The 17,002-nt window shown below is 40.4% G+C and overlaps 1 protein-coding gene across 1 annotated transcript; it reads right to left on the bottom strand.

The window, feature by feature from the left end:
- Positions 1–2,537: 2,537 nt before the first annotated feature.
- Positions 2,538–13,765, bottom strand: LOC122764909 (neuronal membrane glycoprotein M6-a-like). Its single transcript, XM_044018907.1, has 7 exons — positions 13,638–13,765; positions 9,445–9,637; positions 8,982–9,138; positions 8,745–8,898; positions 7,786–7,862; positions 7,441–7,506; positions 2,538–5,252 (listed from the first exon to the last, which is right to left on the bottom strand). The coding sequence occupies exons 1-7, from the start codon at positions 13,672–13,674 to the stop codon at positions 5,100–5,102; spliced, it is 837 nt and encodes a 278-aa protein (XP_043874842.1). The 5' UTR covers positions 13,675–13,765; the 3' UTR covers positions 2,538–5,099.
- Between the last annotated feature and the right edge of the window lie 3,237 nt (positions 13,766–17,002).

A 17,002-nucleotide genomic window follows, 5' to 3' on the forward strand; every position in this document is an offset into this window, starting at 1 on the left:
GTGTTTGATTCATATAAACTTTATTTTAAATCATATAAATTCACCACAATAAAAATGTCATGATCTGTCACCTCCGTTAAGTATCTTGTTTTGTTTCTCCCTTCATGTTCCATGTCTTGTCTTCCTGTTTTATTTTGTAAATCACTCACCCTTGTCTCTGTTTCAGGTTCCTGTCTACCCCGCCCCCTTCCTTGTTGGCGTGCACCTGATCCCTGATTGTGTCTACCACACCTGCATCCTATCACCCCCTAATCAAGCACTGCTTATATTCCCCTCTGTGTCTTGTCTTGTCGCCAGTTCGTTGTAGTTCTTAGCTCACGTTCCAGCACTCTTTTTCAAAGCCATAGTCTTGCCTTCTCGTGTTTTTGAACCTTGCCTGCCTTTTTTGACCTTGCATTTTTGCCTGACGTTTTTGTACCTCTGCCTGATCTCTTGTTGATCTCCCGTGTACCGAACCTCTGCCTGGAATTAAACTCTGTTACTGACTGATTCGTGTTCTGAGTCCTGCATTTGAGTCCCTTGTTCTGCTCAGCCATAGTTCACGTCAAAAAACAGTTCTCTGGGACAGTTCATGTTCTTTTGTTTGTACGAGGCACAAACACCCCCTGAACACCCCCTGCTGCTGAGAACACATTATATATTATTACTACTACATATTATGTCATTAAGCAGACGGTTTTATCCAAAGCGATTTACAGTGGAATTGAGTACAATCAGCCAAGGGTGGAGTCAAACTTGCGACCATTGCGACCTTGATGTCTTTCGCACACAGGGTGCGAAAGACATCATTTCGCACACCCAACACAGAGATACATGTTGTTATTATATACCCTGATCCATTTTGGACAAGAAACTGTAGATTATTTCATATAATGCTATAGATTATGGCACTGTAGGATTAAAACAGATTTTGATGAGGCAATAAAAAAAACACTTCTTTCATTTGTTACATCTGTTACATTTGTTAATCTTCCTTTTTTTTCTACAGTGTGATGCTGCCCTCCACAGGCTGACGTTTGCAATCACATGTTTAAGTTCTAAGTCCTCCCCCCACTTGAGATCAAAGACAGAATGAGTTTCCATTAATTTTTAATGGAAACATTTTAATTTCATAGGGTTAATTTCCTAAATTATTTCATGAACGATAAACAGGAGCTAAATGTTTCGTTTTCCGCTCTCGTTTATGTTGTTTCCGCTCTCCTTTAAACTGTTTTCGCTGTTGTTTCCACTTTGTTTCTGTTGTTTACATTCTCATTTACGTTCTTGTTTACGTTGTTTCCACTCTCGTTTACATTGTTTCCACTGTTGCTTCCACTCTCGTTTCCGTTGTTTCCACTCTTGTTTCAGTTCTTTCCACTCTTGTTTACATTGTTTCCACTATCGTTTACGATGTTTCCGCTCTTGTTTACGTTGTTTCCACTCTTGTTTATATCGCTACCGCTGTCGGTTTCGCTTTCGTTTACGTTGTTTCTGCTCTCGTTTACATTGTTTTTTGTTCTTGTTACCGTTGTTTCCACTCTCGTTTCAGTTTTTCTCGTTTTTCCACTCTTGTATACGCTCTTGTTTAAGCTCTTGTTTGCGTTGTTTTCCACTTTCATCTCTTCTCATTTCGGCTCTCGTTTCCATTGTTTCCACATTGTTTTCGCTTTCATTTCTGCTCTCGTTTGGCTCTCGTTTACGTTGTTTCAGCTCTCGTTTACGTTGTTCCCGTTCTTGTTTATGTTGTTTCAGCTCTCGTTTCTGCTGTTTCCGCTCTCGTTTATGTTGTTGGTTGTTTATGTTATAAGTGTAGGAGAAGATGTTGACCCAAAATAACCCCAGCAGCAGCAACATGAAAACAAATGTGAGAGATCGCTGACTCAGCAACATTGCCGTGTGAGCGGAGCCTAAAATAAAGACATCCAGCGTGAAGAAGTAGAGGACATGAGCAGTAAAATGTGTGCTGATTCATTACACCACATCTGCAAATGGGCTTTATTAGCATAAACAATCATGAACACATGATTCGCAGTCAGAGATTCATGCACTTGAAAGAGGACATTTGTTTGTTTTTAACGTCTTGATTTATTTTTTTTAACTGCTACGATAATAAACTGCTGTGGTGGTAAACAACTGAGCGAGCAAGCTAGCTTAGCAACACCATTTGCAAGAGGCAGAGAAAAAAAATTATATATATTTTTCTGTTTTCTTTTTGTTTTAGTTTGTCAAAATGACCATTAAATGCATAACCATGCCACACACAACAACTAGATTCACTGGCTTTTTTTTTAAAAGGTTTTTTCTTTTGTTTAACCGAGTATAGGATTATCTTCATTATTATGAATTCATTCACTTTTGTCTTTGTTATTTCTTCAGATTATAACCAATGTTAGACTATACACAGAGAGAGAGAGAGCAAGAGGGAAAGAGAGAGAGGGAGACAGATAGAGAGAAAGGGAAAGAGAGAGAGAGGGAGGGGGACAGAGAGGGACAGAGAGCGAGAAAGAGATCAAAATGGTCAGTAAGTGCCACAAAAACATGTTTTTTCTTTGATCTGAGATTAAAAACACTGATAAAAAGACGTCCACTGATCTGTTTTCAGGCAATTAAATGACAGATTACTGTTACTGTAAAAATAAAAGTCTGGACCACGCCCCCCTCTTCCTTGACAACAACAATAATAAGAATAACTTTAATTTCAGAATTCCCACATTAATCTTGGAATTTTAACTTCAAACTCTGAATTTAGATTTTTCTTCTTAGAATTATGACTTTAATCTCGGAATTTTGAATTTAGTCTGAGAATTTAATCACATAACTGATTTCTCTCTCAGAATTCTGACTTTTCCTACATTAATGTCTGAATTTTGATTTTTCTTCTCGGACTTCCGCCTTTGATCTTGGAATTCTGAATAAAAAATATCTCGGAATTCTCACTTTAATCTCCTAATCCTCTTCTGTAAATACACAGTTTGTGTGAGTGTATGTGTAAATGCAGCTTTCATAGCAAGTAGAATTCTGGGAAATGTTGACTTTGGTGGCCTCGTCCAGTCTCACTGACGCTGTTCACCTCCAGTTTTCACATAAATTAATCATATCTTTATACAGTTAGCGTTAATGCAGGTACAGTGCTTTATACTGTGCGCACACACACACACACAAGTTTAAGAAAATTATAAATGAACAAAATTTCACATTTCATTTTTTTCTTCATTAAATGATTTTACATTTAAAAAGTTTCAAAGTTGAAAATAATTTCAGTGAAAAGTAATTATGGCTCAGTGGTTATGTGTGTGTGTACGTGTGTGTGCTGGTAGTCTCATTAAATCAAACCTGTCATCTTCATCATCTCTACTGGCAGATAGAGAATCACGTCGACAACCACAACGTCATACGTATGATCATTGTGTTCTTATCGTCAACAAAACAAGTTAAAGTTTAAAACAGTTTAAATGAATCTGAACAGAATGCTGGTGACACACGAGACTTTGTTACATAAACAGTTTCTCACTTGAAACAATTTTTTATGAATCTAAATCGTTTTAAGATAAAAAGATAATTTTCTGTATTCAAAAATAATAATAATAACGATAATTTATTTATAATTATAATGTTGTTTTCTCAGATTTCCCAATTAATCTCAGAGTTTTGATTCAAATCTATGAATTTAATCTCAGAATTCTGACTTTTTTCTCTCAGAATTCCCACCTTAATCTTAACCTTAATTTTTTTTGTTTATATCATGTGTTCCTCTGAGCGCGTCTATGGGCGGTAGCTGACTTTTTCGTCACGTTGTTAGCGCCTTTATTATGTTATCTTTTACGTTTTCTTGTACTGCTTTTGTTTTTTCGTGTCTTCACTCCAGGTCTTTGTTTTTTTTGTCAGAAATTAGAAGTTTGTTAATTCAACGTCTGTTTCAAACATGAAGTAACGCAACAACGTGAGAAACACTGTTAGCTTATTAGCTGTAGCATCACTGGCTGTCTACAAAAACACGAACCCCAAAGAAATCGAACTCTTCATATCTGCATTCTAACAGTGTACCCCCGCACTGTGGGTCATGTCAGTAAAGATACATTTTAGTGCCTGTAACGTTTGGTCACATTATCGGGCTGAAACGTGTGTGTGTGGGTGTGTGTGCAGAAATGCTGAATCATTACATGACGATGTAAAAGTGATAGAAACCCTGCCCCCCACCCACAACCCCTCCCCAACAACACCTGGTCTCAGTTTAAAATATTCCCCCGACGTTAAAATCACACGTTGACAACACTGATATAAAATTTGTGTGAAAAATCAAGAAAAATTGTGAAAAAAAAAAAAAGTCGTATGAGAAAAGACGGCGCGTTAAAAAGACGTTGTGCTGTTGCGATGTGCTGGTTCACGTTTATACAAAGAGGGGACGATGATGGGCGACACAAACAAACCCTGTTTTTTCACTTTTAAAATGGCGACAAATCTGTTATGACGTCATTCGTAAATGTTCACATTTTCATATTTAAAAAAAAATTTGTGAAGAACCACAGGTGAAACTGGATAAGACGAGGGGGAGGGGCCAGAGGGAAAATAGGGTGGGGCAAACAAATTAGCAAAGCTACCCACGTTTCCTCTGCTGAAACCATGACTTGTCATAAAGTGGCGAAAAACGACACGACACGGCATCATGACACAGCACCGCACGACAGCGCCACCTACAGTACATGACCATTCAGCCACATCTAAGTGTGTATGTGTGTGTGTGTGTCTGCTGTAGATCGTCCTGACATTTTATGCGAAATATCTCAATAATGTTTCTCGTCATTTATCTTTTGTTTCTTATCTTGTTTTTTTTTAAAAAAATGATGTTTCTTGTCATTTAGTTTTATTTGATTGTTGTTGTTTTTTTAGTTTTTTTTTAAAAGGTCCAGTACGCAAAAATTTAGCTTTACAAGATGCAAAAAAATAGATTTGACATAAATCGGACGTAGATTTGACAAAGACTGTGATTCTGCAGCTGCTCTGACTGTTGCATTCAAGGGATGTCATAAATTCTGGTCCCGATGAATTCTGAATTTTCCCTTTTTTATGTTAAAGTGTTGAAACTGATCTACAGCAGACACGAGGAGGATGTGTGTGTGTGTTTATGTGTATGCGTTGAGTCGTTCTTTGGAGCGTGTCGAGTGTATGTCATGCAGCTCCTGCTCCTCCTTGGACTTGATGTCCTCGTACTTCTGCATCCGGCTGGCGTCCTTCAGGTAGCCCCAGTTTGCAGCCAGAGCCATCAGGAAGTGGACCTGGGAGGGGGAGGAGTCAAGATACACATTTTAAATCTCTACAAAATTAGTCTGAATGTACCTTTATTTACAGTAAGAACTGGTAAAACACTGTAAATGTCTCTCTGCTCATCTCTCACGCACAGATCCCACTCAGTGTCATATTTCACTACCAGGCCACACCCCTGCACTCCTCCTCCTATATATACATATACAGTGGGTACGGAAAGTATTCAGACCCCTTCAAATTTTTTACTCTCTGTTTCATTGCAGCCATTTGCTAAAATCAAAAAAGTTCATTTTATTTCTCATTAATGTACACCCAGAACCCCTAACCCTTGACAGAAAAACTGAAATATCACATGGTCATTAGTATTCAGACCCTTTGCTGTAACACTCATATTTAACGCACATGCTGTCCATTTCTAATGATTGTCCTTGAGATGGTTCTGCTCCTTCACTGGACTCCAGCTGTGTTTAATTAAACTGATTGGACTTGATTAGGAAAAGCACACACCTGTCTATATAAGACCTTACAGCTCACAGTGCATGTCAGAGCAAATGAGAATCATGAGGTTGAAGGAACTGCCCAAGGAGCTTAGAGACAGAATTGTGGCAAGGCACAGATCTGGCCAAGGTTACAAAAGAATTTCTGCAGCACTCAAGGTTCCTAAGAGCACAGTGGCCTCATAATCCTTAAATGGAAGAAGTTTGGGATGACCAGAACTCTTCCTAGACCTGGCCGTCCAGCTAAACTGAGCAATCGTGGGAGAAGAGCCTTGGTGAGAGAGGTAAAGAAGAACCCAAAGATCACTGTGGCTGAGCTCCAGAGATGCAGTAGGGAGATGGGAGAAAGTTCCACAAAGTCAACTATCACCACCAGTCGGGGCTTTATGGCAGCGTGGCCCGACGGAAGCCTCTCCTCAGTGCATAGAGGCCTCTCCTCAGACATATGAAAGCCTGCAGAGAGTTTGTCAAAAAACACATGAAGGATTCCCAGACTATGAGAAATGAGATTCTCTGGTCTGATGAGACCAAGATTTTACTTTTTGGCGTTAATTCTAAGTGGTATGTGTGGTGAATACCAAGCACTGCTCATCACCTGCCTAATACAATCCCAACAGTGAAACATGGTAGTGGCAGCATCATGCTATTTTTCAGCTGCAGTGCCGAAGGTTCATCTTCCAACAAGACAATGACCCTAAGCACACTAAAATAAAATAATGAAGGAGTGGCTTCAGAACAACTCTGTGACCATTCTTGACTGGCCCAGCCAGAGCCCTGACCTAAACCAATTGAGCATCTCTGGAGAGACCTGAAAATGGCTGTCCACCAATGTTCAACATCCAACCTGACAGAACTGGAGAGGATCTGCAGGGAAGAATGGCAGAGGATCCCCAAATCCAGGTGTGAAAAACTTGTTGCATCATTCCCAAGAAGACTCATGGCTGTACTAGCTCAAAAGGAACTTCTACTCAATACTGAGCAAAAGGTCTGAATACTTATGACCATGTGATATTTCACTTTTTCTTTTTTAATACATTTGCAAAAATTTCTACATTTCTGTTTTTTTTTCTGTCAAGATGTGGTGCTGGGTGTACATTAATGAGAAATAAAATGAACTTTTACACACAGAGACATTTTAGCAAATGGCTGCAATGAAACAAAGAGTGAAAAACCTAAAATTTAAAGGGGTCTGAATACTTTCCGAACCCACTGTATATTGTAGAACTTTCTAGCAGGCAAAGCTATCTATCTGTTTATTGTTGTAATTGGTATCAAACACTGTGTCCTTCAAAGTGCCTTCAAGGTCCATTGTCAAAGCCCTTTTTTGTTATATATTACCTTTGTGCGTGCCTTTTAAAGCAATCTATCACCAGAACCTGTACGACTTATCAGTTTTACAACCTAACAGACTGCTGTCTAACTAACTACTAACTGTCTAACTAACTAACTTCTAACGGACTGCTGTCTAGCTACCACTAGCTGTGTATGTGGAATAAAGCTTCAGAAAGACAATCGAGTTGTACCTGCCGTACTTGCTCTGGTTACCCTTTCCAGAAGGGAGCATTGAGCTGAAAGGATCAGCCAGTAAATATCTGGACATATATGTATATATGTATATACTGTACATACACACATACATATATATATATATATATATATATATATATATGTATACAGTATATGTGTGTGTGAATGTTCTCACCATGGCGATGACAGCAGCTCCTGCTCCTGCCAGAGCACAAACAAACAGATGGAAGGTCATGGCCAGCTGTAACACACACACACACACACACACACACACACACAGTTATTATAAAAGTTTTGATGTAAATTACAAATAAATTTAATCTGGAGAAATTTGCAAAACTCATCCTCATCTTCCTCCTCTTTATCCTCCTCCTCCTTTTCCTACTCTTTATCCTCATCTTCCCCCTCTTTATCTGCATCATCCTCCTTATCATCTTCCTCTTTATCCTCATCTTCCTCCTCTTTATCCTCCACTTAATCCTCATATTCCTCCTCTTTATCCCCCTCTTCCTCCTCTTACCTCATTGGAGTCACACATCTTCAAGAACTTCTCAGACCCTGCACACATTTTCTTCTCCTCAGAGATGGTAACTGCTCCTTCACAGAGAACACAGAGGGAAACATCTTCATCATCACCATCTTCACCATCTTCACCATCATCATCATCGTCACCATCTTCACCATAACCATCAGCATCATCATTACCGTTAAAATCAGCTCTTTTTCTTCAAAATAATTTTTTTTTAACTGTCAGATCTAGTTGCAGTTTTCTAGTTTGGACAGCAGAGGGCGATGCTGTGACACACACACAACTCAGATGGTCACATGACTGTATCTCCTCCTGAGCACATGGCCCGCTGTGGGAACTCCACCTGTGATTTGGCTGAAACTGTGAGCACACTCAGGTTTTTCCATCTGCCAGTTTACACCTGACTGTCTTCTTTCACTTCATTCTGTCAACATGTTTAAAATAAACAATAATGTGGTTATTGCAGCATCCCAATTTTATATGTAGTTTCAGGGTCTTGCTTTATGGAGGCTACCATTTTGTGTCGCCATGTTTATACAAGTGCAAAAGACATTGATTATGTTACATGCAAACGGCACAAGTACAGGGAAACTGAGGTTTGTAAACCACTCACTCTCCCACACCAAACCTCATAGAGAAAATCAGTGTTTTTAACATCACACACAGGAGTAGTTGAATCACTGTTGCCTCTATCACAAAGTTCAAATGTCTTATTTTGTCACTTCAGTGTTTGAAATCACTTGTTCAGATTTAACAAAGTGACACAAAGTGACCACACGAGGCACAGAGGACCAGCAGCTCCTGTGTCCCCTTGAGCTAACTTGAGCTATCACTGATTTTCTCTACGGGGGTTTGTTGTAGGAGAGTGAGTGGTTTCCTGTTGGTGAAGTCTGTACACGTGTGTATCAGGTGACACAGTAGTGGTTCCTTGTGAACTGACGGTCACGTACCAAACTGACGCAGATCCAGGCAGAACTTCCCTCCTTCCACCAGGCTGCTGTTCTGACACATGGACCAGACGTTGAAATACATGAAGACGGGCAGACTGGTGAACGCCATCACTCCCAACCACACCAGGAAGAACAGGTAGGCCAGGAACATGAGCTGCACACACACACACAGACACACACACTTAAATGTTCTATCACGTCACAGGTGAGTTGCAGGGCTTTAAGTTTCTGTCTTACAAATGCAGTGAGGCAGCGTCCACAGGCGGTGATCTTAAACTCTCCGTACAGATCTCTGATCGCTCCAGTGGTGAAGAAACCTTCAACCAACAGCAACACTCCAAACACGAAGAAGCCAACAGCCAGACCATAGATGATGTACTGCAGGATGTCAATGCTGCGGACACAATGAGGAATCACTCTCTAACTGATGAACACATGAAAAAATCTACTCTTTATGTTTGACACTAAACATGATTCATGTCACTGTAATAAAACAAGAGAGTGTGACAGGGTGAATAATATATTCACTCACATGGTGAACATGCCCAGTAATCAGTATGTGACAGGTTGAATAATGTGCTCACTCACATGGTGAACACGTCCAGTGATCAGTGTGTGACAGGGTGAATAATGTGCTCACTCACATGGTGAAAACATCCAGTGATCAGTGTTTTACAGGGTGAATAATGTGCTCACTCACATGGTGAACACGTCCAGTGATCCTTCAGGAGCTTTGATGACTTCAAAATAGTTGTAGAGGATGCTGACGGTGCCACTTAAAGCCTCATGGCCACACCCGCAGAACAAGGCCACACCCATATAGAGGAGGACGGTGGCGATGAGCGACGCCCACGGTAAACTGCCCACACATCGCTCACAGCACTCCTTACAACCTACACACACACACACACACACACACACACACACACATACACACAGTCTGATGTAAATAATGTGAGTGAAGTTTGTGTTTACTGGGAAAGATTGCAGTTACAGGGAAAGATCGCAGTCACAGGGAAAGATCACAATCACAGGGAAAGATCACAATCACAGGGAAAGATCGCAATCGCACAATAACAACAACTGAAAACTTTCTGTCACATTTAAACATGAAGTTTATCTGTAAATGTGACTAAACAGAGAGAAAATCAGTGATTTTAACATCACACACACACACAAAGGTTGTTGATCCACTGCTGCCTCCATCTCTAAGTTCAAATGTATGATTTTGTCACTTCAGCATTAGAATTCTTCGTTCAAATGGACCTCAGTGACACAAAGTGACAACACGAGGCAGCAGAGGACCAGTAGTTCCTGTGTCCCCGCAGCTAAAATCACTGATTTTCTCTATGGTCTTTGGTGTGGGCGACTGAGTGGTTTACAAACTTCAATTTTCCATTGGAAAAGTCTGTCAAACAATGAGATAAAGACATGTGACATAGATTAGGGATGCACCAATTTTTTTCACTTCTGATTTGATCCCGATACCTAAATTTGGATATCTGCTGATACTATTCCGATATGGATGCTCTGTTTGCGTTACTATTATTATCATTATTGTTGATTTTATATAAGGCTGTAATAAACTCCTTTATACAGGTAAGTATGATATGTACGAACATATGCATGTATGTCCCAAGAGGACTTACTTGAGGTAAGTATAAGGTCAGAAAAGGAATTCATAAAAACAAGAAATCCCATCCTGACAACGAATATGCAACTGCCAGGGTTTCAAATTGAAAGGTATGAATCAATCAACATGTAGTTTTGGTTTAGCAGGGTTTAATTTTCAGTTTAAAATTTAGCCTTAATAAGCATTAATAAAAAGTATGCCTCACCTGTCCTTGTATGTCCCCAACACTATTTATGATCAACACTTTTCCCACCACTTTTTAACAATTTATCATTAATGAGAAAAAAAAAAATTGGGGGCAGGAGACGGAGAGGCGCTGCAAGTACACGCCCACGTCCCCGGGAAGCGGCAAGGTCCGGGCGGGGGGTCGCTGTAAAGCAGACGGCCGCCTGCCACCTTGCCCTGAGCTTTTCCAAGCCGACCTAGAGCCGGTCATGGCACACCACTGGCAGTTTTTTGTGTATGTGTACGTGTTATTTTTCATTTTATTGTACCTATAGTAGATAGTAGTGTGTAGGTGACAGCTGGGATAACACAGTTGCGGGGCTGATTTTTCTGGTGAACTCCTGGTCAATGCTAGTCAGTTCTCTCCTGACTAGCATTGACCAGGATTAACCACAAGTCCACCATGAGTCAAATCTTAGTCCTGAACTTAACCGGTTAATTCACAATTGAGGTCCTGCCTCATGAGGACCGGGTTTTGTATGTGTGTTTGTGTGTGTGTGTGTGTAGCAGCTGTTAGCTCGTAGCTGTGATGATTTATTAAATAGAGTCATCTGTAAAACGGAACCTTCTTCTTCTTCCTACCGAGCTCATGTCGGCATTGATTTTTGTTCCTCTGTTCCTGTGACAACACTGAGATAGTACGTCAATCTTATTTCTTACGTTGTTCGTCATGACAACCAGACTCTGTGTTATCGCAACACATAAGAGTGATATATGTGTGTGTGTGTGACTGTAGAACACTGGCAGGAGCCCCTGCTGTTGCCATGACAACACTACAGGCAAAGTGGGTCAGCAGCCTCCTGCCACACCCCAGTTGGCATGGCAACAAGACTGGTCAATTAAACCTGAGCAGCATGATGACTCACACAAACACACACACCTTTTTCAGGGTTAAGACCTGGTTCTAGGGTTTAAGGCTCTATGAGGTGTCCTGACTAATGTATACTAACTGGTTTGTGTGTGTGTGTGTGTGTGTTATAATCCTCATCAAAGACCTGGTAAAATGTGGGACAGCAGGTTCAAGGAGGGAAATATTATATTATTAAAGAGACCATAGGATGGTCCTATCTCACTTATATGTGAGGTTTGGCGGTGTACTTACAAACATGAAGTTGCTACAAACAAGCCGAACCAAAATCACACCCGCAGAACATGGACTGTCTTGTGATTGGCTAGTTACCTGGAAATGACGTAATTGGCACGTCAGCTCTCAGACCCGCAGCTCCCCCTCTGGAAAGGGGGATGCACCACTAGAAAATATCAAAACATTGAGTAATGCTGTAATCCCTTACACATTTGACCCGGAGTCTGACCCAGAGTCAGAGGACACTGTGACAAGTGAAAGACTGCATCAGGACGCCTGGAGCTTCTATACCGTTGTGGTTAACGAGATGATAAACACACATGCAAATCAAACACGAGCATAGTGTGTAGTTTAGCGTGGAGCTTAGCCTGTAGCCGGCTATCGCTAATGCTAAACGACAAAACAAGCACACAAAGATAGTTTTACGGTTTGTAAGAATTGTTTTGTTATGGGAGAAGTCTCTGTGTGTCTGTGTCGCTGTGTTTCTCTGTCTCTGTGTGTCTGTGTCTCTGTGTGTGCGTGTGTGTCTGTGTCTCTAAAGTGATTTATTATCGACTACTTCTTCTCTACATTAAGTTACTTTCTATTAGCGGTCAGAAAAATTAAAAATGAGAAATCTTTTAATTTGTTTCTAAACTGAACGGCTGTTAAATTTGACTTTTATGTTGCTTCTGCAAAAAGTTATTTTTATCTTTTTATGAATTGATTTTATGTCAAAGAAAAATTTCCACTTTAAACCCAGGCCATGCCCCCTTTGAAAAAGGTGTAAAATAAATGATTTTTATCTGATTTATTTATTTAATAAGAACAAGTCCTCTGATTGGCTCAAATCCATTTCCTTTCAATGGAAAAAAAAAAAAAAAAATTCCCAACAGCGTTACCATGGAGACTATCGATGATCATCAAAATGAAAACCACATTCAAATCACTAATGGTTTATTTAAAATTTAATGATGTCGCCATCTGTGTGTGTGCGCGTGTGTTTGTGTGTGTGTATGTTTGTGCATGTGTGCACGTCTGCATGTGTGCACTTGTGCGTGTTTGTGTGTGTGCATGTGTGAACGTGTGTGTGTGCATCTGTGAGTGTGTGAAAAAATCATCATCAGCTGCTACTTTTTTATTTATTTCACATTAAAGAAACAAGGACATGCCCATTTTTACTGTTGACGACAAATGCGTCAATTGTTTAAATCATTGTTTAAATTAAACTCAGAAAAAAAGACAAACAGCAACAAAAATAGAGGGAGGGGGAGAGAGGGTGAGGGAGGGAGAGAGAGAGAGAGAGAGAGAAGGGATGAGTGAAAATAGATGTTAGAGGAAAGAAGGGGAGATAGAAGGACGGATGAAAAGAAGACCGAGAAAGAGTGGGTTGAAAATCAGAAATGAAAAGGATAACCTTAACCAGGTCTGAAGAGGGAGAGAAAAAATGGAGGGAAAGAGAGTGCGAGGAGATGAGATGAGGAGAGAAGGAGAGGAGAGGAGACGAGGAGAGGTTCAGACAAGTGTGAAGCATCAACAACGGAGGCAAACAAAGAAAATATCAGCAGTGAATCAATCACTGCTGAGATTTTCTTTCTGTTTTCACTTCAAAGCTTAGATTTTTAAAAACATCTTCAACCCCCACCACACACACACACCCCCTCCCCCCTGCCACTCCCACCTCCATCCATCCTTGTATCCGTCTGTCGTCTATCTGTTCATCCAGCCTCCAAAACAACACTGTGTCTGCCAACAGCTCCTCATCCTTTCATCCTCACCCTCTGCCCAAACATCATGCTTTCATTCTCCTGCACACACACAAACCTCAGCTATTCTAAAAAAATGCTATTTTTAGAATAGCATTTTTAGGGTGCTGTTGAATAGTAAAATAGCAGATTATAATAAAAAAACAAAAGTGTGTGTATGTGATGATGAAGGGATTAAAATGAAGGAAGGAATTTTATTTTCTGACCTTTCTGGCTCTGAGACTCGTCCATGTTTTCCTCCATGTCGACACAAACTCTCCCTTTGTCTCGTGTGAAGCTGTTTAAAGCCGCGTGTTAGCGCTCAGCACTGTGTGTGTTTGTGTGTGGGAGGCTCTCTGCCTGTGTGTGTGTGTGTGTGTGTGTGTGTGTGTGTTCCCTCCCTGCAGATGATGATGATGATGGAGGTGCAGGGAAGTCCCTGCTTCTCTTCTCTTTCCTCCATCATCTTCTCTCAGATCTCACTTTAGCTTTAGCATTAGCTAAAATCACACATCTTTAATTAAATGATTTATTTTTATACAATAAAAAAAGAAAAAAACAGAAGCTTTTTTTTCAAACCCAGGATTTTTATTTATATTAGTTTTAACGTTCCATATATGCCAAATAGTGAGCTGTTCTTTAAAATCAGCATCAAACTGACCAAATACTGAACTGTTCTATACATCCACCAAGAGACAGTCTGCCAAATAATGAACTGTTCTATACATCCACCAAGAGACAGTCTACCAAATAATGAACTGTTCTATACATCCGTCGGTCACCATCATTAAAGGGGACATATTATGCAAAATCAACTTTTTAACCATTTCAATACTTATATTTGGGACTCTGGAGGCCCTACCAGTCGCCAAAGTGTGGAAAAAGAATACTCAGTCATTTTTTCGTGGTTCCCCTTAGTTTAAGTATAGGTGATAAAACGCTCAATTCTCTGCGCTTATGATGGCAGCATGCGAATGTTACAACACCACCAGTGAGTTTACTTCGCGAGCTCCACCTTAGCTCCACCTTGTCCCTGCGAGAGTGCAGGCGAGGGAGGAAGAGAGGTATTATGTCAACACGGAGGGACAAGTGTGCTGTTGGTGGCTGCACAGTGGAGCACAGTGTTTTACAGAGGATTTTATATATGAAGCTAATGTGCCGGATAAAGTCAGCAAACGTGTGTTCGTGTGTTCGCACCACTTCACATCAGACTGCCAGCGGTCGCCGTATTTAGTCGTATTTAGGGACGTATTTCACCGACGTACAAACACACAAATTGTTAAGAAAAGATCACACAGAGCTCATAACTGACCATTCTGACACGTCCTAATTAAACATATTTGTTCAGTACATCCTCCATGACCGGAGCACAGACTCAGTCTGATACAATCGCATAAAGCAGCTGTTTATGCATCACGCCACCGCTGACCACCTCCGGTGCTCCGGCAAGCTGGCGATCAGCGGTGACACAGAGAGTGCAGCACCGCTGATCGCCGCTGGTCGCTGGCGATCTCCGGAGCAGTCAGCGGCCTCCGCTCCCTTCACTGGCTTCCTGTAGCTGCTCGCATCCGCTTCAAGACTCTAGTGCTTGCGTTCCATGCTACAAACGGATCCGGTCCAGCCTACATCCAGGACATGATCAAAACCTACACCCCAGCCCGCCCACTCCGCTCTGCATCGACAAACCGGCTTGCTGCTCCCTCACTGAGAGGATCACAGAGGCACTCGCAGAACTCGAGACTGTTCACTGTCCTCGCTCCCAACTGGTGGAACGATCTCCCCATCGACATCCGGACAGCTGAAAGCCTCCACATCTTCCGCCACCGACTAAAAACACATTTCTTCCGACTCTACCTCGACTAAGACAAAAAAAAAACTTGTACATCGCACTTATGACTAGCACTTCATAGTTTGATCTACTTGAAGCTCTTACTTACCTCTAGCCTTATTTTTTACTTTATTTTTTTTTTTATATTTACCTTATTTGTACCCAAATGTTTAAATGCACTTTTGTAAGTCGCTTTGGATAAAAGCGTCTGCTAAATGACATGTAATGTAATGTAATGTTTATTCAGCTCGGTGGCGATCAGCAGTGCTATTCCTAAGTGTTTTTAACTGATTTACAGTTCGGCAGTGTTCGGCTCGATCCTTATGTAGGATGTCTCTTCCTGTGACGGCACTCTCGCTGTTTTCTGCGCACGCTGCCATGTTGATATTGTCAGAGAACTAGTGGAGGGAGGGGGAGACGAATAGAGCTGTAAAGCGCTGTAAAGAGGACAAATCAGAAACCCCCTGGAAGAAGTGGGTGTGTGTTTGCCTGTGTCTCATTTGCATATAAAGGGACCATGCACGAAAACCGAGCATTCTGAAAGGGGCGGGTTTAGCAGGGTTATTGAACTACTATGATGCTTCATCCTTATGGTATTTTGACCAAGGCATGTCACTGACATGTTCATTAGGACACCAGGGAACTATTTTAATGGGGGAAATAGGGTATAATATGTCCCCTTTAAGTTCAAATGTTTTATTTTATGAAATCCATTGTTATTGTTATAAAAAATTGTTATAAATTGTTATTGTTATAAATTGTTATAATTTATACGGATGAGGAGGAGAGAGTGAATCACCTCAACCTGCTTCACGATCCATTTGTGCTCAAATAATAATAATAAAAAAACCTGAATGGAAACAGAATATTTCAAGAATTGGTAAAATATTGAAACAAATACACCTTTAGATTATACACAGATAAAACTGAATTGAAATGTTTTTATTGTGTTATATTTTTTATTTATTTTATATTGGACACTTGATCTATTTGAGTTGTTTAATTGTACATCTTATTTTCTGACCTGACCTATGACCTTTTAATGTTGGTAACGTGTTATATCTTATAATCCCTTTCACACAAAAACCCCATCCCATAACATTAAATCATGAATGTGGATTCATTCATTCATTCATTCTTGTCTGTGTCACGTTCACCTGCAGTACATCCTGGAACCATCATGGGGCGAAGTTCACACTGAGTAAAGAGAGTGCACAGTTTATCTACAGTCTGTGGTCAGTGAGCTCCCTCTTGTGGACAAGAGTCTAAAATACACTAACACGTGTGTGCAGTGGTGCATTCGACTGGCTGAGAGAGACTGGCCGTTTCTCAATACTCAGGGGCAAGTATGTACTTGCTTACTTGGGAAGTATATACTTGAGAAGTACGCTCGGAGTATATACTTGCCAAGTACGTGAGTAAACAAGTATGTGGTTGTTTCTCAATACTCAAGTATGCAAGTATGTATGTATTGTTCTGCTGTTTGAATGGTGGCTGGCGCCAAGTGCTGCAGCCTCATTACCGCCACCTACGGTGTTGATAAATGAACATACAAAATACTTTTAATAAATGCATATATATGTTGTTATTATTCTTACATTTTAAATATTTAACTTAATTTATTAATTTATTTCTCTTAAAATATACAATAAAAATAATACAATGTGGAAAATAGATATATTACAGCATTGTAGTGTAGTAATATATATATATGACGTGTAAAAATATATACTACTCTACATATCTAACATTTCCATATTATAT

The sequence above is a fragment of the Solea senegalensis genome, unplaced genomic scaffold (assembly GCF_019176455.1).
Source record: "Solea senegalensis isolate Sse05_10M unplaced genomic scaffold, IFAPA_SoseM_1 scf7180000017763, whole genome shotgun sequence".
Taxonomy (NCBI): domain Eukaryota; kingdom Metazoa; phylum Chordata; class Actinopteri; order Pleuronectiformes; family Soleidae; genus Solea; species Solea senegalensis.